Source organism: Cryptomeria japonica, chromosome 5 (genome assembly GCF_030272615.1).
Source record: "Cryptomeria japonica chromosome 5, Sugi_1.0, whole genome shotgun sequence".
In the NCBI taxonomy this organism is placed as follows: Eukaryota; Viridiplantae; Streptophyta; class Pinopsida; order Cupressales; family Cupressaceae; genus Cryptomeria; species Cryptomeria japonica.
The window spans coordinates 870,504,309-870,528,728 of record NC_081409.1 but is presented as its reverse complement, the minus strand read 5'-3'; the positions used below and the strand labels follow the sequence as shown (position 1 = coordinate 870,528,728).

At 37.5% G+C, this 24,420-nt stretch overlaps 1 protein-coding gene across 2 annotated transcripts in view; it reads right to left on the bottom strand.

Moving 5' to 3' along the window:
• The window catches only part of LOC131037854 (dynamin-related protein 3A), a 70,009-nt gene that overhangs the window by 3,432 nt on the left and 42,157 nt on the right, over positions 1-24,420 (bottom strand). For both annotated transcript variants that reach the window (XM_057970087.2, XM_057970086.2), the window contains exons 6-13: positions 14,276-14,344; positions 14,110-14,169; positions 13,804-13,917; positions 13,405-13,453; positions 12,480-12,589; positions 12,206-12,298; positions 10,438-10,530; positions 10,162-10,299 (exon numbers count right to left, since the gene is read on the bottom strand). In XM_057970087.2, the coding sequence (XP_057826070.1) occupies positions 10,162-10,299; positions 10,438-10,530; positions 12,206-12,298; positions 12,480-12,589; positions 13,405-13,453; positions 13,804-13,917; positions 14,110-14,169; positions 14,276-14,344 (726 nt within the window). The remainder of the gene's footprint in view (positions 1-10,161; positions 10,300-10,437; positions 10,531-12,205; positions 12,299-12,479; positions 12,590-13,404; positions 13,454-13,803; positions 13,918-14,109; positions 14,170-14,275; positions 14,345-24,420) is intronic.

The window sequence follows — 24,420 nt, the reverse complement described above, 5'->3', positions numbered from 1 at the left end:
TGAACATTTTGAACATTGTTGGTGCGTCTCATTTAAGTTGGATGATAATTTTAGACAAATGGGATGGACCATTATGGAGGAATTAAGTTAAAGATACCATCTATTATTAGCATGGAAGCTATTATTGCTATTTGTGGTTCATTGATAGTTACCTTTACGATTCTCAAAAGAGCCTCTTTATTTCGTGAGGGAGTTTTTGCATTTTACCATGGTTTGATGGTACATTGTTTTGGAAAACCATTTGCAGTATTCCTCTTCAATTTTTCTATGATTTGAAGACATGAGATAGAAATTTTATGAGATTGTTTACAGGTACAACAATGTTGCCAAAGTGCTATTAGAGATCCACTGTTAGTGTGTAGATATATCTCTCCTTTGAAGATTAATACATATTTGTCCTCTTTCTCGTGTGGACTTTATTTCTGAAAGGGCTTCTCCACGTAAATCTTGCATTATCTATGGTTTATTGATTTATCTCTTATTACTGACTTAGCAATCACACAATTTTAATCATATAGTAATCCTTGTTGAATGAAGAAATTTTAGATTTGTATACACTTTCAGCAAATTTTAGTATAGCAGTTTTACTTTGTTTATCTGTGATGTCCCCAACTCAAGCCATGAGGCTTAACGGTGCATTTGCTATCATTTCTTTGGATACCCAAGAAGAAGAGAACTTAGGGAATCAATGGGTAAATGTTAGAGTCTTTGGCTTGTTCTCTATTCTATTCTTAATTGTGGGCACCTCTTTATGCAACTTTAAGTGATTTTAAATTGTGGGCACATCTTTTTATGCAACTTAAGTGACTCTTAGCCTAAAGACTTAATATTTCCCCCTTTTGAGTTTAGTGACTTAAGAGGTGTATTTTAAGTGATTTTTACTAAACATGTGCCAATAAGGTCAAGGGGGCATTGGAAATCAAGGAGCCTATTTGCTCATGTTTGAGGGTTGAACATTGGATTGAGTTTGCAATGGATCTATGGTTGAGATTAATCATTCTTTTGGGAATCATTATATAACATATTAGGTTTCTTTCGGAGCTCATTATGCTATCAGTGTTTTTTCTATTGCTACTGCAATCTTTGGCTTTGGTGTGTTTTCCCTAGCACATCATTTGTAGAGCTGCAATTCTCTATCGAGTTAGGAGGCCATTTTTTAAGGTGAGATTCAAGCATCAGGTTGAGATATGGATAAACTACAGCGAGGTGTCTTCATGTTACTGAGCATCATAGAAAATAGCAACAAAAAAGACAAGTGGAACAGACCTAGCACTGGCTTTCTAGGAATTTTGGCAAGGACAACTAGGATTTGAAGAGATTTCTGAGGTATTTGTGTCTAAATATGTATGCTATTAATCATCCTCAACTCAGAAAAATAAGAGAAAATCAATGTCAATCATTCCTGAAATTTCTAGGCAGATTTAGTGTATTTTTCGATAGTCAGAAATTTATTTAATTTAGCAGAAAAATCACATCAATAATCTGAATCTAATTCTGAGTTTGTTGAAGGCTTTCTTATTTGCAATTCATATTTCGGAATTTTTTGCACCCTATTTTTGGAGATATTGTTGTTTTCAATGTGTCTAATGGAGATTGGTTAAAACTAGACAAAAAGGCATGAGGAACCATACAGTTGTGGCTTGCAAACTCTATCTAGTTGAATGTTTTTGACCAGACTACCACACATAGTTGTGGAACGGGATAGCTTATATCTATCAAACCAAAAGTTTTACAAATTAATAGCATCTCCAAAGAAAAGAAGCCTTTCAATGTGTCTAATGGAGATTGATTAAAACTAGACAAAAAAGCATGAGAAACCATAGGTATTGGCTTGTAAACTCTATCTTGTTGAATGTTTTTGGCAAGACTACCACACACAGTTGTGCCATGGGATAGGTTATATCTATCAAACTAAAAGTTTTTCAAATTAATAACATCTCAAAAGACAATTGTATTTATTGAAAATGAAGGATGATGATTCTATTGCAGAAAATTTGAATGTTTTTTATTTGATTATAAGACCGCTTGTTTTTCTAAATGTCGAATTGAATGAAAAAGACGAACACATTTTATTACTTTGCTCTTTACTCGATACTTGGGAAAATCTTATCATTGCTATTAGTGGTCCTGGTGCAGAGCCAAAAATGGGCAATCTTATTGCTACTCTTCTTTTATAGGAAAAGAGAAAAACAAATCATAAATGAAGGCTCAAATGATGCTTTGCATGTATGAGAATGGTCCAAAAACATGACCCAAAGAGGATAATAAGAAGAAAGATCTAAATCTAATGGGCATTGTAAACCCAAGATAAAGGCAGAAAGTGTTGGAATGGCCAAAAAGGACATGTGAAAAAGGAACGTGAAAAAAAAAATGGTTCAAATTCTTCCATGAAAAAAATCCTCTAATGACACTAGAATAAAAATTTATTTGTTTCTACCATCACTATGAGTGATGATGCTTGGAATATTAATTCAAGTTCCTTCTACCCATATGACCACAGAAAGAGTAGTTTTCCACACAAACAACATATGATGGAGGAGAGGTTTACCTTGGAGACAACAGTACCTTGTGATTAAAACCCTTGACATGTTTTGCCTATCTTATGAAAAAATTTTAATTTACTTTATGTATCCAAGTTAAATAATTCTAAAGTGCAAATGACATTTGGCAATTTCGGCTGCTAGTTGGTAAGAGGGAATTTGGCGATGGCCTAAAGACCTAGGATTGAGACTTTGTTAGGCTTAACGACTAGTTTTTGTAATTTTACCCATATAAGTAGAATTCAAAATGCATGTATGGCGGGTACCAAGACTTGGGTCAGATAAGTGAAAGATTTGTTGCTAATCAAAAGTTAGTTGACATTTTTTCTAATTATTCTATTAGAAAAATGATTTCTATGAGCATTGTGTGTTTTGAAAACATAATATATATCTTCATTTCCTAGAGGAGCTAAGAGATTATTAGAAATCATCTGTTTGGATGTGTTTGGTCCAATGGATGTTAGTTCTATGGTTAAATCTCATTATTATATTATATTCATTGATGATGTTTCTAGATACATTTAGATTGATTTTGTGCATTCTAAATTTAAAATTTTCACTCAGTTCAAGGAATTTAAACATTGGTTGAAAAACAAATGGGTTATAAAATAATAGTATTGAGATGTAACAATGGTGGAAAAATATTGTTCCAAAAAACTATAAGAAATTCTCTAAACATGCAAGTATCGTTTGGCAAAAAACTACACCTTATACTCCCCAACAAAATGGGGTAGAAGAAATGATAAACCGAACATTAATGAAAAGAGCTAGAAGTATACAAAGTGGTACGTAGTTAGATCAATGCTTTTAGACAAAGGCTGTGAGTACTGCTTGTTATTTGCTTAATTGATCTCCTTGTTCAACTCTTGTTGATAAAACCATTCTGAATTGTGGACAAGTAAAAAGCCTTCAGTTTTACAGTTAAAGTGAGACATACTTCCCAACAATTAATTTCTATTTGTTTTGCTGTTACAGTTCATGTTTTGAAACATAAATCAGAAAATTATCAAAACATTACCCAGGGACACCTCCCTGCTCCTCTCTGACCCGTCCCAAAAACGAGGACGTCCTAGGGACACCTCGAGGTCATCCCTTGGCTGTCCCATAGTATTATCATTTGAGTTTTGATAATTTGTTTTACTTTGACTCTCATGTATATATACATGCTTTATCTTTGTTATATGTAAAACTCAAATGATGATACTATGGGACAGCCAAGGGATGACCTCGAGGTGTCCCTGAGACGTCCTCGTTTTTGGGACGGGTCAGAGAGGAGCGGGGAGGCGTCCTTGGGTAACTCTGTTTGTATCCATTGTAGAAGTATTGTGATCATCTTCAATGGACAAAGGGGCTGGGTGGAACAACCGTTATCACATGTAATCTTTGTGAAATATCATGGCAGGGTACTTACATGAGGGCTAGGGTTTATTTCCTTCACATACTTTGAAAAGGTGTCAATCGTTGTCCAAATGAGATAGAACGATATTACATTGTTAGGGATCAATAGAGGGTTGATGGGAAAGTGTCTAATTTGAGCTCTCATGCTTAAATGACAATGTAACTGCTGCAAATTAGAATCAAAATAGAGAGTCAGAGGTGGATGTGTCTTCTAGAGATGTCTGCACATGGGCAGCTCAAACCACATTGGAAGATTATTTGATGTGCAAGGTTGGGAAGCGGTTGATGCTATGGCTGCACTCTTCTTTTATGCAAATGGAATGCTATTTAGTGTTGCTTGTTGACCTCTCTATGTAGAGACAATCCAAGCTATCAATAATAGATCACCTGGTATGAAAATCTTTGCACTATTCTAATTGATAGAGAAGAAATTCAACTAGAGCAACGAAGCACACCAATGGAAAGAGTTGTTGGAATCGTTTGTCGTTGCGCCAAAATCTCAAACTATCAAAGCACTACATCCTCTCTCAAGAAAAAGGTTGATGAATAAAGAAACTACTGCAATGGGGCAATGTGTGAAAATGTCACAACATGAAGGTCTATGCCAATTAGCTCACTTGACCAACACTTTTAGGCCAAATTTCAAAGGGAATGATTTACAGGGCCTCCTAATCTGAAATTCAAAGCCTCAATTGACAGAAACACCTTTAGTCTAAGGCGCTTAGCTCACTTGATCGGCATTTTCAGCTCCAAATTTGAGTTACAAGTTCTATGCATCTCATTTCCAAATTTGTACTTCCGTGTTGATTTTCAATTCTGTAATTGTCGTTGTGTGCTGAATATTATCATGTTTGCATCATTTTACCTAGATCTCATCATAATCATATCTAAGCATATCAAATCAAAAAGAGGAACAATTAATCACGGTGTTCAGCTCTCCTTGATGACTGAAGCTAAACCTAATTGATTGTTGCCTCAAAGAAATGGATCCCACAATTGGAAATGGTGAATTTATAAGTTTCTAGTTTGCATTTCTAACCCTAGACCACCATTTATCACCATTTCATGTCGGTTGATTTTAGCAAAGTTAACCTCAACTTCATCCTACCTTTCATGAGCAAAACAGGTTTCCCCAATGAATTAAGAAACTTTTCCCACAACTGCATCAAGGATCCTTGGATTGCCCCTTTGGTTGGAGGATCCCCTTCCAAATTCTTCAATGTACCATAGGTCTTTGCCAAAGCTGTCCTCTTGCTCCCTATCTTTACATTATTCTTGTTGAATCCCTTGGAAGAGCTCTTTATAAATTGAAGATGTCACCACTTAACTAGTTTTAAGGTTACTAATGGAGTCAAGGAAACCACTCATCCTCAATTTGTTGATGACGCCATACTCCTCGGACAAGCTAGTATATATAATATCAAGGGAATAGAAGCTCTTCTTGAAAGTCTTTGGTAATATGTTTGTGAGATTTTGCCATGATCAAGGGCACAATGAAAAGCATAAAAGAGAGACAAAAGAATGACAAGAACAAACTGTATTCTCATCAATATGCAAATGATCAACTGGATTAACCAATACAATGAATATGAGCCTGCTTATATAGGCAAGGCCATATGGATGTACGAGCACACAATCATGACATGTGGCTCAATGAGAAACAAGGGTAGGTAAGAAATACTAGGGGTAGGTAGGAGAAATAATATAATATTCCACAAGAGGTGGAGGACCCACCGAATGTGGAGTGTAACAGCAAGATAAGACCACAAAAGGTGGAATTTCTCCTACAAGCTATATCCCTATGTGCACACTTCCCTAACTGTCTCATATCCAAACTACAAAGAGATGCATTATCCTAAGTTAACTTAAGTAAAGTGTAATAATATCCATGATGAATATTTATTTACACCAACACCCCCCCTTAAGTGCAACTTAGGGGAATGAAAACTCAAGTCAACAATGCAAGATGGGTCTCGGCTACTAGGCCATGATAGGTACCCATGTACAATATGCAAATGCAAGCAAAACTATGCAATGCAATCTCTCCCAAACGGAGAAAACCCAGTTGGAAAAAACTCCCCCTCAAAAGAGGAGATGAATAGACAAAAGACTCTCAAAGAAGAAGGACAAAACCTCAAAGAGGAAAAAGTCCACCCCATAAGAGAGGAAGGAGAAGTCAGCTAACCCCCCCTAATGAGACATCCCGCACCCCCAAGAGAGCTCGCAACTGTTGGAGCTTACTCTCGGTGAAAGGTTTGGTAAAGATGTCAGCAACCTGCTCCACTGTAGGACAATACTGTAAATCAATGACCTGCTCCTGAATCAGCTCTCAGATATAGTGCATATGAATCTCGGTGTGTTTGGTCCGCTGATGTTGGACCGGGTTCTTCGAGATTGCAATAGCACTCTGCTTGTCGCAATGTAGAACTGTCGGTCGTGGAGTGGTGAACCCAAACCCTGTGAGAATCTGCTGAAGCCAAATGGTCTCAGTTGCTGCGTTAACAACTCCTCAATACTCAGCCTCAGTCGAAAAGAGAGCAATAGCATGATGCATCTTGCTCTGCTAACAAATGGGGCCTGAACCAAGGTGAAAATTGTAACCTTTAGTAGACTTACGATCATCAAGATCGCCAGCCCAATCGGAGTCTGTATAACCAACCAAGCGAAGTCCTATGCCTGCTGCATAGTGAATCCCATAGTGATGTGTACCCTGGATGATGAAGGATATGTTTGGCAGCTTTCCAAAGAAGCTCATGTGGTTCCTGCATGAAGCGAGAAACCATGCCAACCACAAATGAAATATCAAAGCATGCATGAGTCAAGTAAATGAGACTACCCACAAGCTGACGATACAATGTGGCATCAACTGGTGGAGAAGAACATCGAGCCTCAAGCTTGACTCCTGAAAGAAAGGGAGTCGGTGCAGGCTTACAATCAACCATATGAAAGCGTGCAAGTAGATCAAGAGCATACTTGGGCTGCAATAGTGTAATCCCAGAAGGTGACTGTGAAATCTCTATCCCGAGAAAGTAGTGCAAAAGACCCAAGTCAGTCATAGCAAATCTGTCATGCAAAGCAGATTTGACCCTGCTAATGATGGATGCGGTGCTCCCTGTAATGATCAAATCATCAACATTGAGCACAAGTATCAAGTGTGAGTCATCATGTCGCAAAATGTAGACATTCGGATCGGAATGACACCTGGTGAACCCAACTGAGAGAAGAAAGGAATCCATCTTGGCGTACCAAGCCCTGGGGGCCTGCTTAAGGCCATAGAGAGATTTCCTTAGTCTGCAAACCAAGGAAGTATCCTGGATGAAACCCTGTGGCTGCTCCATATAAATCTCCTCATCAAGATCCCCATGAAGAAAAGCACTCTTCACATCCATCTAATGTACAGCCCAACCATGAGCTACGGCAATACGAAGTGTCAAGCGAATGGAGTTCATCTTGGCTACGGGCGCAAATGTCTCAGTATAGTCAACACCTGGAACCTGAGAGAAACCTTTCGCAACAAGTCGAGCCTTATATTTATCCACACTACCATCCACTGCAAACTTGGTCCAATAGATCCACTTACATCGAACCATCTTTCTCCCCTTAGGGAGAGGGACTAACTCCCATGTGTTGTTCCTCATCAAGGAACTATACTCTTCCTCCATAGCATGGTCCCACTCAAGAACCCCTAATGCTTCCCGAAATGTTTGTGGATCGGAAGTGGTAGCAATGAATGAATGCGGAAGATCCTGATGCTGTGATCGAGTCCTCCGTGTATTTGAAGGATCCCCAACAAGAGAACTCATTGACTCAAGTGTCTGTCGAGCCCAACGAGGTCTAGGTGGAGGTGGAGAACGAGGCTCCTCAACTGCAAGTGGACCCTGCGGAGGTGTAACCCTGCGAGTCAGAGTTGAAGGAGTCTCATCATCTGAATCACTAGCATCACTATCCATAATGGAGAAAGGTGGAGGAGGTAGACAGGCTAAGCTAGGAGAGCTTTCCTCAAAATGAACACTCCTCTCAATGAACACCTCATGTGTCTCAGGATCCATCAATCTATATGCCTTTAATCAATCAACACAACACAACATGCGAATTACATTCTTGATCAGCAGTGAAATTATCCAGTCAGCGAACATAACCACAGGGACAGCAAATTGCATCATAAAGATCAGCAAAACATCTATCTCTCTAATGAGCGACTTACCTCTACACATCAACCTGCAAGTCATCTAAGTACTCTGCGAACTCCTTCAGCAGAGCATCAGCAAAATACATTCCTTCAGCAGGGCAGCGAAATATTCCCAAAGGACAGCGAATCAATTCTGGGACAGCGAATACACTTCAAGATCAGCAAATCCATCTTCAATAACAGCGAACTGACTTTGGAGGAGCGAACTTCATTTATAGTCAGCGAATTGTCTCCTTTGATCAGCGAAGGGTGTCAATGATCAGCAAATGGTCATCAAATTGTCTTCCTTGATTAGCATTCAAGTATACTGCAGATAAGTTCATTATTCTGCTATGCGTGCCCTAGTTTGGTTTCATTATACTATTGTGCATATACTGCTGTTCTAAATGCTTCAAGTGTTGAAGCCAAATTGTAAAGATACTGACTAACTATTGCATAATAAGATCTGAGATTTATAGCTGGGTTTTTCACCTCCAAGAGGGAGGTTTTCCCAGGATATGTTGGTGTTCCTAGTGTTCATTATTTGGTTTTATGTCATTGCTATCATCTGTGTGATTCTAATTTATCAGTCTGATCCTAAAACTAACAAAAAGCACAAAATAATATAAAAATAAAACAAAAAATATCACCACGATTATAAAATATATTAGCATGTCAAAGGCAATTGAAATATATTGCATTAATAATCCAAAACTACGGATGAATCACAATACCCTCCTTACAAGTAGCATTCAATTCCCCACCACCTCATCAATGTTTAACAAGGGTATGAAGCATGAACTGTGTAAAGTGGACACAAATATTTCAACAATGACCAGCCACCGCGGAATCCAATAAATGAAAATCTCAATGTCTAAAGCTGTTAGGTTATGGTAGGTTCAATTAATGCATCAACAGAGAAAACTACAATGTCTATGGCTGTTAGGTTATGGTAGGTTCACTTAACGCATCAACAGTGCCCAGTTCAGTTAATGCATCAAGAAAGACAAGAACGAGCAGAAGACTGTCTAAGACTCTAGAAAACCAAGAAACACTTAAATTAAAAATATATCTTTGAAATATATTTTAGTTAAAAAACCATTGCATCTTTTTTCATACAAATCTAGAGCAAACTATTATTATTTTTGAAGATTTTCTTGACATTTGCTGGATTTCAAAGTTTTTGCTTGAATTTTAGTAAACCCTATGACATAGCCTACAGCTATGACAAGGAATTGATTGGTTCAATTATTAGTTGTTAATCATTGTAACTCCTTATTTCTTTCCTCCTAAAATATTGTATCACCCACCTTTCACTTGGTGTAGAGCACCGCATTTCATTGGTGCTCAGAAATTCCAATTGGTGGTATGAACTTCCATGGGCCTACCCCACTCCCACTCATTATTTCCTCTCTTGGGCAATATTTTTGAATATTCATTTATGGAGAAAAGGACCTGCAGAGACGGTCCAACTGATGGTGGGTGGAGCTCATTTTATGTCTTGTATGACAACGGTTATAATTTGTCACTTTTGGGCTTAATTAAATTTTAGCCTTCCAAATATTTCTCTTGGAAAGCTATGAAATATGTTACAATGTCCCAGTACGACCTGATTTATTCATCTCTGCACAGCAACCTTTCAAATGTTGCTTATTGAAGATGATTATTTTTAAAAGTGTATCTATGTTTAAATGAATCCTTCGTAAATGGAGATTGTCTCAGCTAGATGGTAAATACCCATACTTCTTGCAGGCCTAGGGTTCCTTAACACCAAATGGATATCACTTGCAAAAAAAGCAATAATAATAGGTTAAGCAAATTCTAGTTAGATTGCAGCAATATGAATATGATGAGGATGTCAAATACTACAAAATCATTTAAGTATTTTAATCTTTTTTTCAATTAGCTTAATTGTGTATGTACAAGTCCATGTTCAGATTTGCATTACTTGTCACACCCAAGTATAATCCACAAAAATAATTATTTTATTATTTATAATTTTATATCAATTTTGTACGATCCTGATATATTCTAGAAGCGGTATTAAAGCAATACCTCCATTTCAATAAGATGTTGTATCATTGTCTCTGCTGGAGACAAGCCCTCACGTAAACAATTTCCTACAACTTCATCTAGACGCCTGCGAAGTACTGGAAACCGTTCCAGCTCAACTGCCTTGCATCTATGAGCAATCTGCAGATAAATGCAGAAAAGGAATCATTTATTACAACAATTATTCTTGTTTATATTGAATATGCATGTATTTTCTTACTAAGACTAGAGGAAAAAACACATGGAGAAGAATACAGAAAATATAAATGGCTACAATACCTTCAGCAACTCATCATAAATAAAGCGTGCACACTGAATACTTGGATCTAGTAAGCGAGCAATTTGTCTTCGCACAAGAACCTCGAAGGGAACCTGGCCAAATTTTAATCATTGCTTAAGCTGATTAATAAAAGCTATTATTAAATCCGGCCTTCCACAATACAAAATAATGTGATTAGTTTGAAATGATGTATTCTCTATACCAAATGAATATTATCAAAAATTCAAATAATATAATCTGACAATGAGACAGCACATAACAGTTGGTCTGTTATAACCAGAAACATGTTTCACAATGAAAATTGGTTTTCCCATGATTAAGAATTTTATTTGTTAATTTGTTAGCCTGGCAGGTCATCAAAATATCTTTATTTTCTTTTTTTTACCCTACTCAATCCTTTGTTTCTGTGAAATTACGAACACCAAAATCAACCAAAGGGAAAGGCTAAGAAAAGATAAAGATGAGACGAGATACCTTAACTGCTTCTCAAGTGTTAAAATATGGGAATACACATTTTTCAATAATTTTTGGTTTAATATTTGATGAAATAGAGAATGTAGATATAGTTTATCAGCAAAACATCCAAAACAACTGAAAACAACCAATAGAGATTCAACTTGAATTACTGCAATGTAATAACCACCCCTAAAGTAAGATAGGTTGCAAGGAGGTCTGATTGCACTTTTGACTGCTGTTCAGGTGCAGATCAGACTAGTATGGTTGCTGAAATTGCTCAGAAAATCCATCTATATGTATGTAATCGCACCCAAGCTGTCAAGGTCTGAAAGTGCATCATCAATGCCCCTCAAACTCTTCACTGCAATATTGAAAATGCCTTCAAAACTAATTGTTGCATAATAATCATGAGTGCAGGTCTGAAAACAGTGGACTGTCAACTGGTACGGCAGATTATCTAATTTGTTCGGTGCCCTTTAACTATGCCAAATGTCAAAGTCCAACTTGTAATTGCAGCTAAAAAGTTCCAGGGGGTTTAGCACCAACATTCAGCAAAGAAAGACTTCATAAAGGGCAGCACTTCAACATGAAGCCCTCACACCCAGCCATAAAGGTGTACGGCCCCTTCAGGAAACTTTGATCTGCTCACATATATAGTTAAAGTGCACTTCAACATGAAACCCTCACACCCAGCCATCAAGGTGTAGTTTAAGTGTTCAACTGTAGTAATTTGCCATCACATTTAATCTGCTATGAACCTATTTCTAGTATCTAAATAAAGGTTCTGTTTTGTTTAGATTTCTTGAGTGGATTAAAATGCTTTTTATGGGGATCTAGTGAACTTCTGGTTACCACAATCCACGGCTTTGATGCCATTTTTTGCAGCTCTTGGATGCCTCAGTCAATTTACTTATAGCAAAAACAAAAATCAGTAAAAATAATTCACAACATCATTCAATAATCTTAATTTATAGCATTATTCAAAACTCTCAAGACATTGACAGCCCGCTCATCAATCACTGTCTCAGATTGCTACTTTCTCTGCTGCTGAGTAGAACCAGCTCAGCTATAAATTGATCCACTATCAATACAAACACCATCAGATTTGGGTGCTCATATAAAGATGGGATCATGTTACCCAAACCAATGTCTCCAAGTAGCTATGAAATAAACCCTTTGAAGTGGAGGCAAAATATACAACTTTGTTATCTGACTTAAAAGTGAGAGGTTGACATTACAGTGTTCAAACAGAGTGCCAATAAAAAGAAATAAGTTCAATTGATACTGTAACAAGAATGAGAATATATTCACCTCAGGTACAAACAAAGCATTTTTAGGGCCAGTTGCATTTTGAATAGCTGTTCGAATATCGTCATCAGTTAAATCATCGCATGGATCCACGAGCTGTGGCAAAGGAAAACAATACCATATATTTATTTCAATGAATTACGCAAAATAGAAATTTAAAAACAAACTCATGGCTTTAAATGGAATACGCAAGTTTAGAGGACACTCATGGAGAGCTGAAGACATGTGCAGATAGAAATTTTTCTTGCAGCATTACAATTATGGATTAAATATGTACCTCCAAACTCTTGACATAAATTGACTGAAAAATATAATGGATTCGTGCTCCTCCTGACAACTCTGCTGTGGACATTTCTTCATTTTTACCCTCCACTACTGAGGTAAATGCTGCTCAATAATACAGGAAAAGAGAATAGCAGCATAAATAATAGCCTGAAGAGGTTAATCTTACCAACAGTATCCAACAAAAAATTAATTGTCAGCAAATAATTAAAATCAACAACATCTTCAGACGAGAAATTGAAAATTTAAATAGATCTTAAATTATAGTAGTTCTTTGTTATGCTTTTCTACATAGGTCAATAACATGCATGCCTTCTCTATTCCCTCAGCTGTTTTCTCTCTTGCTGCCCTATGCATTAGTTATGTGGAGTTACACTACTTCACAGCCAATAAAACTTCCACTGGTATTATCTTTACTTTTATTTTTCCAGTGTTTATATCACATGTTCCAAACACATAAAATAATAAGGAAATAGGAAAACTAACTTAGATTTTTGCCAAGATTTATGAACTTTTCCAAGCATGGATGGTTCTATGAATATAAATTACTTTGGATGCAGGAAATCGTCAATATGTCACATGGCACCTACTGAAATCAATGGTAATACAATAAACATAAAATATTCGCCGGAGGAAAGCGATTGATTGCCTAGAGTTGATTTCAGTAGCTGCATTAAGTTTGAATACTGTTGTTATGCAGCTCAAACTCAGTTTCTTACTTGCGTAAATGTTATTCTCTTCCTGATCTTTGTGCATAATGCATAGATGTGTCCCAACTACTCTAACTGTAAAACAAAACTTGTCCTGCATACAATGGTTTGAACACTATCCCTAATCAAAGTGTTTAATGCCAATATCTAAACAGGAACATGCAAGCAAAAGTTTACAATTAAAATTCAAAATGAAATAATATCAAATACCTTCCGAGTATTTTGTCAGAATGTTGAGTAACAAAGCTCCCTGCTCAGCCTATGAGCAACCAAACACAAGAAACTTTTAACACTAAAAATATTGAATGCCACATAAAAATGATTAGCATAGACAGCAAAAGAAAAATGATCTTATAATGAGCATTTGCAAAATCAAAACACAGGGCAGAAATTAAAATAGATCCAATAGGCTTTAATTTTGAAGTAAAACTATTAATGATTGTTATCAATGGTAACATTGAAACAAAACAAATCTTTATCACAAATTGTGCACAAAATCTCAGTTTATATACGATTCTATGATGCAAACACTGTCATCTTTCAGATGATTCACTGTTATTTGGGTAACGACAGGAAATGCTATGCTTAATTGAATACTTTGGCACTTACCCTAGATACTGGGATATCACCATATGTGGAAAACTCCTTCACCACACTGACCATTTGAGCATTAATCCGTGCCTTCAATCCAGGTAGAATTGCTCTGATGTGTTGCACCAAAATCTGAAGCCAAGCAAAAGAATAATGAAGTTAAAACAAGACAATCCCATTCAGTTGAGACAACAATTCAACATCCAATAGCTAACCAGGAGAAAATAGGTCTTTGAAAACAGACAACCAACTTTCTTCAAAATAGTTATGTACACATTGGAAATTTGAAATCAAAAATATGTGGGAAAGGTATTAATATATTACATGATTCAATTTTTTTGCCAATTGTGGAATGCCACATTTATCAGCTAACCTGTGGTACACCTACATAAATCAAGTAAAAAGTTATAAATGTGGAATTAGCTCATGTAAATAATACTATTTTAACTGGTGCATTGAATTATGTAAATGAGCTACATGTAAACCTTACCGGACGACTGCGAAAAAACTTTTCCTCATAGGCAAGAGCATCTTGGATGCTCTTATTCCCATTAATGTCCTGTTTCATAGCATTCCCATCAAAAGAAACTTTCAAAAAAATAACTTAAATATATTATCATCTACAGTATTAACAAATAATTAATATAATAACAAAATAATTGCCATTTACCAACTACAATTTTTAGCGTATATAATGAATCCAGAATACTTGCAAAATTAAAGCTTACCGGAAAACATTATAGACATGCTTCTGAATAAAAGTTCATAATTCTCACATGCGCAGTATAGACTATAGATGAACTGACACTCTTAGAACTCCAACCATACACTTTATAGTTTATTTATTATGTTTTATACCATAACAACTTTAGCATGGTTTTTAAGGGTCGCAATTCTAAATTTAAATTAAAAAAGTGGAAACACATAGAAATTGTTGTCATCAACCATAGTTTATTTTTATCAAATGAAACAACACATGTAAATGAATGCAAAATAGGAGATAGATGAAATACTAGCAGTAAAAATGGACTGGATGAGTATGATGAGAGAATCTTGAACTGAGGCTTTATTAAAATTGTATGTTGAAGCTGTTGGTCATAAAGTGCTTTGTTTGACTTGATACTAAGACTACCTAGAGTTTATTTCTAGATTTACAAGGCTTTAAAAGTGGCAAAGATTAAGATATCATTCATTCCTTATAAATTGCAAGAAGACTTAGTAGACAGCATATTCTACATATCAAAATTAAGATGTGAATGCACATATCCACTTCTGTACAAAAAATTGCACATTAAATATCTAATCCAATAAGTTCATTTGTCATTGAAATCGAAGGATTGTTGTATAACTGAAATGACATAAAAATTTACTCAAAGCCTGGTGTATGAAAAACAAGGTAGAAAAGCCCTAAAACTGAAACTATCATCGATGACTGAAACCATTCTACCTTGATTACCAAGTCCACATTACAAGGATTCCTACTGCAGCTATAAAGATATCAAATGCAGAATTCCGGAAAAGAAAGGAAAAGCAAAGTTCAGGAAAAATATTTAAAATATTATATGTTTATATTAAAAATATAAATAACATAAAAATGTAAAATTTAAATTAGCAACCTTAGCTGAGCAAGGAAGCTGAGCTTGTACAGAAAATAAATTTTGATAACAATCAAAAATAAATAAAATTAACATCCAGTTCCTCCTACCCACAATCGCACACCTGCTCCCCAAGGGATACAGATCCACTTATTAAGAGGCTTCAGCTTCATTGGCTTCAAGAGTTTCTATTTTAAGCACTTTGAGTGGTCATTAGCAAACAGGTGTGGGGCTATTCCAAATACCAGCTCAAACCCCATCATCATTCCTTTCAGATACTTATCCTTTTATGCTGCTCTTTGTTCTGAATAACGCCATAAAACTCCTCCACCACTTCCATCAACAAATACAAGTGCTTATTGCAGGATATTTTCCAACAGAGTTTGCGGATACACCAGAAAGGATGATGCACAACCATGGGGTATTGCTCACTCAAAAGATCAGTAATTTAGATGTGCAGTGGAAAGCCACAATTTTGTTGACGTCTTTGGAGATGATGATTAACACATTACACAGTTGTTTAAAGCAGAAAGGCACAGAGCTAGATTTACTTCAAGAGAGCAGCAACCTCATGTTATAGCAAAGGTGGCTACCCTGTCTAATGGGCAGATTTCATCCTCCAATGCCAATGTTGTTCTGTCCACTAGGGCAGAACAGGATCCTGAAAGTAGGATTTTTCAGGAGATGCTCATATTAAGACATTGGAGTTTGGGAAGGATGGGGACAAATCAGAAGATTGGCTTCAGCAAGTTACCTTCATCAGTAAATTTCAGAATTATTGGCCAAGTTCCAGTAAGTTGCAACAATGGCTGCCGCATCATTTGAAGAGCCTACTGAAAAAAGATAATGCTATTCGCCCCCGTGCCAAAGGCTGGTTTCTATTTATTTGAAAACCTCCCTTGAACAGGAATGCTCTTCACAATTCAGGCAATTGGGTTTTGGGATAACTGATGAGGCTTTATTGTGTTTGCAACTGTGCTCCACAAGGACGCGTTCCCTGGCTTGGTACCAGATTCCCGTCACAGAAACATTTCGGGACATCCAAGTAACATCCCTTCTTCACTGTCCCCCTTCTCTGCAAAAATTCAAAAGCAAAAGAAAATGGCGCAGTGGACATAAGAGACAGCTAGTCGTCCCCAGGACAGCCAAGGGTCATCCAAACGTCTCTCATCTGTCCCAACAATGGCTAGTCATCCCCCAATACCCCCAAGCACAATTTATGTAAATTTAAGAAAAAACTTCCAACCTTGCAATGCTTGTTTGGTCATGACATTCCCACTAGGATTTACAAAAAAAATATGAAAATGGTGTTCGCCATGAAGGCCTGTATGGTTTTGAAGGTTTTAATTTGGGCTTGGTGGCAGGTACTCCACCCCCCGACCCTACCCTTTATCACGACAGGGAGTGCCACGCATGTTGCCCCTAGACCCTGCCAGGGGCATTGCCCCTTTACCCCATTGGAAGTGTTGCCCCCAAACCCCAATCAAACTATAAGTCTAACCAAGTATTAAACCAATGATGAATCATGATCACAAAATCTGCAAAATACATATCCCCTAATGCCAATCTCTACATCATCACAAACAAAGCCACAATCAACGATTTTTTTGTTTCATACAATGGACAACTTGTTTAGTATACAAGGACTTCCAGACAAAGTTGGCATGCTATGTTCAATGTTCATTATACTGTCAAATACAAGTTTATTCATAGTTGACAAGAAATACCATTTTCATAATGCAAAAATACTCATGATTCCTATTCAATTACCCATGCTCACAAAGGTTCTATAACATCTATTATGAATGCTTTTTCAATTTTATGATATGACTATTTCTAATTTCTGTATATTTTTAACAATTTCCCTATTTAAAAGTTGTCACGTGTCATCCCCTAAAAAATAGCCCAAGTGTACCCTGTATTGGAAACACGTCCCACCGTTCGTCCCCGAAACTTGGCGGAGCTTAGGTTTGAAACCTTGGCATCCTGACTTCAATCCCTCTTAATCCTTTCCTGTTTCTCCACTTTCGGTTAGGCTCCCTAATCTTCCACTCCAATTTTGGAATACTATTGTCTTTCTTCCATTGGCAACTCACTTGGTAAATTTATCGGTCCCAAATTTGAATCAGATGACATGTCATTTCAATTATGCTAGAATTCTTGTGCCAATCGATCAAGAACAGAAAATAACAATGTTCCGTGGGGATGTGTCCCCCCCACAAAAACCCATTTCTCTTGTAGGGGGACATTTCCAAGACTTGGGGACTTAGTGGAAACGTCCCCCCACAGCACCACCATTTCTACCACCTTTATCGGGGACGCCACCAGGTTGCTTGCTACGTGGCACATGCCATTACATACTGATTGCAACCTTTAACTTTGTGAAAACCAGTTGGACTTTCATGGGACCCTCAAAGATATGTTATACTGCAGATTTTACCTTCAAGATTTCAATTCACCTCTATTTTTTATATCATCACCGCTCCCCCACCACCACTCCACCACCGTCCCCCCTGGTGTCCCTTCACCATCCCCAAATTTAGGCCAATTTTGAAGGTGGAGATTAATTCATCTCTTTAGGAGTTATTATATAACTCCATAGGGCTCATTTTGAGCTCATTCTGTGATGAAGTTTTCTGTTTATTGCTGCTGCATCTTAGCTTGAGGATTGAAACCCTTAAGTATCCCTGATTTCGGTGAGCCATACGGGCTCTCCCTAGTCAGAAGAGTGTGTTTTGGTGGAAGTACTCCAGTTTGTAAACCCTGGCACATCATTTTTTTAGGCTGTAAGTATTTATCAGGTTTGGAGACCAAATGGGAGGAGAATCTTAGTGCCGGAGACTCAGATCTGGAATCATCTACAGCTGCAAACCATCAATTCCTGAGCACTTTGTCGATGGCTACTAAGGAGCACTTTGACCATTTTGGAAGCATAGGGCCACTTTGAGGGTTGGCTAGGGTTTGCAAATTATTCTGAACCAATTCTGAAGTATTTTTAGAATTGAAATCTCCATATTTATCTCTGCTCTTTTCTCAGAAAGTTTAAAGAAAGACATTGTATTTCAGTTCTGAAAATTCAGTAATGAGGGTTTTTGTTGTATTTTCCAATTTTTCCTAAACTCAAAAATAATCTAATATCTATATCTTTTAGCTGCACAAATCAGATCTAAAATCTGATCAGAATTTTGGGTTTGAAATGAAAATATTTATATGTAAACAAATTTCAAGATTTTGTGCCATACTTTGCAGAAAAATTTTGTCTTTGTTTTTAGCACCCCTATTTGGGTATGTTACACAATATCTGAGCCGTATCCTATACAGATACAACAGTAAACTCTCCCAGAGAGGGGCACGGATGTATCCAGCTAGTCTGCTTGATAAGCAGGTGTAGGTGTTTTTGTCTCCGCAACAGCACTATGAATTGGTGGTGCACGGGTGTAGGTATAGGGGAAACTCTTATGGGAAGGCTTCATATGCTGAATTGGTGGTGCATTCTTTGAGTAGACTTTGTTTTTGGTCACAAGGCCTCTATTGATGGCCTCTTGCAAGGAATTCAGATCAAATGCCCTTACCAAGACCTTGATTGGTTTCAATAAGCCCTCTACAAAAAGGATGGATTGGAGATTTAACTAATATGCACAATGATCAGATCTGGAGGAAAGTTTCAAGTATGAGAGATGACCTCCAACATATATACTCCTGTTTGCTTCCCAAAATGCCCTAGATTCTAGTAACCACCTCCAGAAAATGCCCTAGAACTGGTGTAGTGAGATTTGCTAGGTGCTTTGCTACCAATAACTAATGTAGGTTGATTCACTTCACCTCAAAGCGCCTTGCACAGGGATTGTCATCCCTGCTGCCCAATAGGAGATCATCAGACAATAACTCCTCGCTCCATCCTCTTAGCTAAAACCATCATAGGACCCTTCTTAAAAAAGTCACAAAGAACCGCCTCCTTACCTTTAGATTTGAACATCAACTCCAACATTTGATAGTTCTATGTGTATTCACAAAGAGAGTGCAACCATTGCCTTCCAATACCAAGTCCATCTCACCAATGCCAACAGCATACAAGTCATCTCACGTCTCTTGTCCTCCTAGAGTCAGCACCAACAACTGAATGGTTCAATTGCATGGAATTGTAAACTTGTTTGCCACTGTAACATTACACCCGTCAAAGTCTTCTATCCTCGAACCCATCTTAGCCACCAACCCTTCATCATTGAACTTGTGGTTGGTCCCACAATCAATCAAAATCATGTTTGCTTTCCAAAATGACCTACATTCTAGTAAGCCCTAGACCTAGTGTGGTGAGGTCTGTGTTGACGTGTATTTTGTACACAATCATACACAGAATAAAATACCAATAGGCATCTTATCCTCTCTTGAGAAAATAGTCTCTAACTGCTGAAGATTCGCGTAAAGGATCAGTTAGGTAGACTCCAAGGTTCTTTGATGTAGGGTCTCTACGTGTGGACAAGCTCCAGTGGTATGATGTGATTTGCTGGAATCACAAGGGGACTTACATTGAACTTCCGATCTGCTTTGCTGGACACAGGCTCTTACTAACTTAGATTAAAAAAATGGAAAAAGGATAAGGGCGAAGAGAGGATCTAATCCTAATACTAAGAATGTAGGAGCAATGATTGATTTTTGATGAAACTCTAACTAGGTCTTGTTTTGACATCAATGGAACATCTACACAAGACTAGTGCGATCTTCTATGGGAAGCTTTATGATGTTCAAATCATCACCGCAGGCATAGATACCATCCAAGTTGATGCATATCAATGAAGAGGCGACAAATCGAAATTGAGCTTAGGCTGAACGATTCCAGTTGACTACGCAAGGCAAGTCTGCAATCAACAAACTGCTAGTAGTATGGATATACGAATTTCACCATCAATCAAGCACATTTCCTCCATTCATCTAATTATCTACCATCTAAGATTGAAGACTCAACAAGAAACCATGCAAATTGCAAGAAAACGACATATTTCACCATTACTTCAATGAAAATGGAGTTTGTTTACAATCAATGGCAACAATTTCTTGCCTTGTCCTCCTATTCTACTCTCTATCCACTAACTACTTTCAACTATTTCTATACTATCTCTCTCTAATTCTAAATTATCTTTTACAAATGAAATGTTTGGGCTTATATAGTGCCCACAATACAATTTGATGGCTTAGATCAATTCAAGATCAATGGCCAAGATTCAACAATGAAAAACCTTAATTAGGGTTTGTTACAACCATTACATAACATTTAATGTTTGACCAATGATAAAATTGTATTGCTTGGACACATGTCCCTTTTAGAAAAATTGACCAATGGATAGCCAGGGTAGGTACATCGGAGTTTGTGCCACCTTCCATGAGTTAAGTACATTGAATCTGGTCATGCTGAGGTGGAACACACTGACTGGAGAAATGATGACTAGGACGCCACCTCATCTAACACTTGTAACTTGGTAGATATTCATCTTGATGTTGTTGAGAAACTTGCTTTAATTAATTCCTCTGGATCTATTTTGCTTCTTCAACGAGCCCTTGTTCTAACTCCTTGCGTCCTTGATGTGCAGGAAGATGATGTACCTCGCCTTGGAACGCTGGATTGAAAGAGGTCGCCCATGTCCTGGCTAAGACCGTCCCGGCGAAGACCGTCCTGGATCCGGCTTGATTTTCCTTGATGAGACCTCCATTTGATGCCTACACAACATTTCAAAATTAGTACCATGATTTTGCAATACATAACATAAATTAGAGAGCAATTTTTTTTTAGGAAACTTAATGATAAGTCCTTTATTAATCATTTCCTAAAAAAAACGATTGAGCTAAGGAAAAACAAAATTTCAAAATTAAGGCAATGACGATCAACGTTCAAAATCAAAACAATAAATCCATATCACCATACCTCTTTGAGAGCTTAACTCTAAAATGCAAAATAAATAAAATTGCCTAGGCAAAATTTGAAATAAGATGGTCTTGATGTGATCTTCAAAAGAACGTTCCTCTTATCAACTTCGCCACCCTTCAAGTCTTGGACGTGATCTCCTCTTCAAGTTAGCAATTTCGCCATCTTTGATATGTCTTTGACGTCCTAGGCAACTTCGCTCAAATGGAAACTTCAAGTTCGCACCACCTTGCTTTGAAATAAAATTCGCCCCTTTGAATACAACTTCGCACTTCTCCCTTTGATCGCATTTGAATGATAAAAAGGTGATGTAAAAATGAAATCTTTCACCCTCCCTTTATAGCGCTCACACCTTAATTACTACTAGGCCGACTTTGTAATCAAAAGCGAATTTAAAATAAAGTAAAAGGCCGACTTTTGGTAAAATAAACAAATAAATATCAAGCGCTCCACTCAATTTTTATTAAAAAACTTAATTAATTATTTGCCAATGTTTTTTAATTTGTAAAATTTCGATTTTTAATAAAGGCAAAATAATTAATAAATGATCAATGCTATATTAAATGCTAATTTAATAGGATTTTCAAAATTTATCGATTTTGGCATTTAAGGAAAATTTGAAATGTTTATTTGGCACCAAAAATATGAAAATGAAGTGGACGTACCTCATCGCCCTAGTCCCTTGGAGAGGGACAGGAGCGATCCCCATACTATCACGTTCAATATGCATCTTTGATCTCATTCTTTCATTGTAAAGTGAGTAACATCCTTGTTCGTTCCTTTTGCGCTTGTTCCATTTGTTTGCATGAGGTGTTTGGACGTTTAAAGGGATCATCGCCCTTGTCCCTTGGAGAGGGACAGGAGCGATATGGTCTCTATGTTCAACTTGATGATCATTTTACGTTTGAAATCTTCGTGTATCACCTTCAAAAGACTCCATGGACCCTCTAAGACCTTGCAAAATCTTGACCTTACGTGATTCTTGCATGAGTTGATCAATATACCTAATATCGCTCTGGTCCCTTCCTGAGGGACAGGAGCGAAGTTCATCATTATGTGCTTGTTCTTGTTTTTACCAACTTGCAATCATCTTCATTACGTGAAATGATGTCCTTTCGACCCTCTTGGTTGCTCGAAACTTGTTTGTCCTTTGAAATTTATGCCATTCTGTAGATATCGCTCTGGTCCTTCGGTGAGGGACACGAGCGATTCGCCTTGGTCCCTTGGAGAGGGACAGGAGCGCATTTCGCTCTGGACCCTTGGAGAAGGACACGAGCGAAATTTGACTTTTCGCACTCTCGATCAGGACAATTTTAATGGAATATAACATTTAAGTATAAGTTAAGTTATATTCCATATATACTTTCAGGATGTTTGAGAGTGGTTTCAGACCTCCAAGAGTTATATTGCAAAATCTAGTTTTTGGAGGTTTTTTCAGTTTCCAGACTTACTCAAATTTCAGGGTCAGGACATTCCAGACTTAGCCAAATTTCAGGATCAGGACCTCACTCAAGCCGGACTTGGTTATCCATGTGATCTCCCCGACAGCACTTCAAGTTATATTCATTTGATAAAATGTACCTCTTTGGACCTTTTCACATCGTCAAGACGTTAAAATCCTGCAAGGACAAAGCAATATTTGATTTTAAGCTCCGGTCCTTCACTGAGGGACAGGAGCGATTTTGCTCCTGGAGGCATTTCTGTGCTCATGAAAATCTTCAATTTATATTCAATGGAAAGATCTCGCCTTTCTCCATCACTTCCAATTCGTAATTCATCTTGACCCTGCAGGAATAGTAAGATATTTGAAAACGAGCTCCCGTCCTTCACTGAGGGACAGGAGCGATTTTGCTCCTACAGGCCAAAATATCATGATTTTACACATTTTATCACTTCACAAGGCGAAAACAAATCATTTGAAATGCCTAGGATCAAAATTCAAAAAAGTCAAAATTTGGTCAAAAATATTCAATTGGACAAAAAATCACATTTCATCTTCAACACTTAGACAAATTTAAGCTCTGCATTCAAAATTCCAATTGAAAATAGACCATTCTGGCGAATTCATTTCATTCAAAATTTGCATTCTAGAAAAGGAAATTCAAAAAGCTCCCAAAACCGACTGGATTCAAATCAAAACCCTAAAAAGCAAAGCGAAAACGAGCAAAAAACATGGGTCCCCATTTGCAATGGGGCGATGTGTGAAAACGTCACAACAGTCTGCTGGGTGCTTTGCTGCCAATAACTATTGTAGGTTGATTCACTTCACCTAAAAGCACCTTGCACAGGGATTACCATCCCTCCTGCCCAATAGGAGATCATCAAAAATAACTGCTATCCACAAAGACCCTGGAAAAAAAACATGAACCAATGATTTTAGCTCAACCTGCAAAGTCAAATCGAAGGCGACAAGGGAAGGTACTTAGATTTCATCCAAACAGCTGGATCAGCAAGTGCATGGGTTTTCATCCCAGCAGCAACAATAAGAGATTAAAAATAATAATAAATGACAAAATCCAATGGCTCCAAATGGAAGTTTGCCCATCATTTATACTTGTTCATGGCTGAGTTGGTAGTGTGAGTCCCCCCCCCAAGATTTGACAATTAATTGGTGCCAACCCCAAAATTGGGTCGGTCACAACAAAAACTTATTATTATTAAAATTTAAAATAATTACTATTATTCTACGTAACCCAAGGATGCATACCCAGCCCAAAATTCCCCATCCCAATCTCAGGGACATTTTGAGGACATGGGGACGGCCAAGGGACATCCTCCCCCCCCAATCCAAAATCTGAGATCACTAGGAAATGTCTTGGGAAAAGCAGGATGTTGGCCCCAGCCGCGGGGGACACCTGGTCGGCCCCAGGATGGCGAGGAAGAGATCCCTTGACTGTCCCGAAGACAGTCATGCATCCCCTGTGGCTGGGGCCGTTTTTGGCACTTAAAAGAACATAAAAATACAACATTTAAAAAAAAAAAAAATTGCATTGTGGGTCCTGTTGTGACCTTTTTCACACATCACCCCATGGAGAATGGGGACCCTCTCCTTTCCTGCTTTCTAGGATTTTTGTTAGAGCCTTGTGACCTTCCTGCATCAGTATTGCCCAGTTTGCCAAGTTT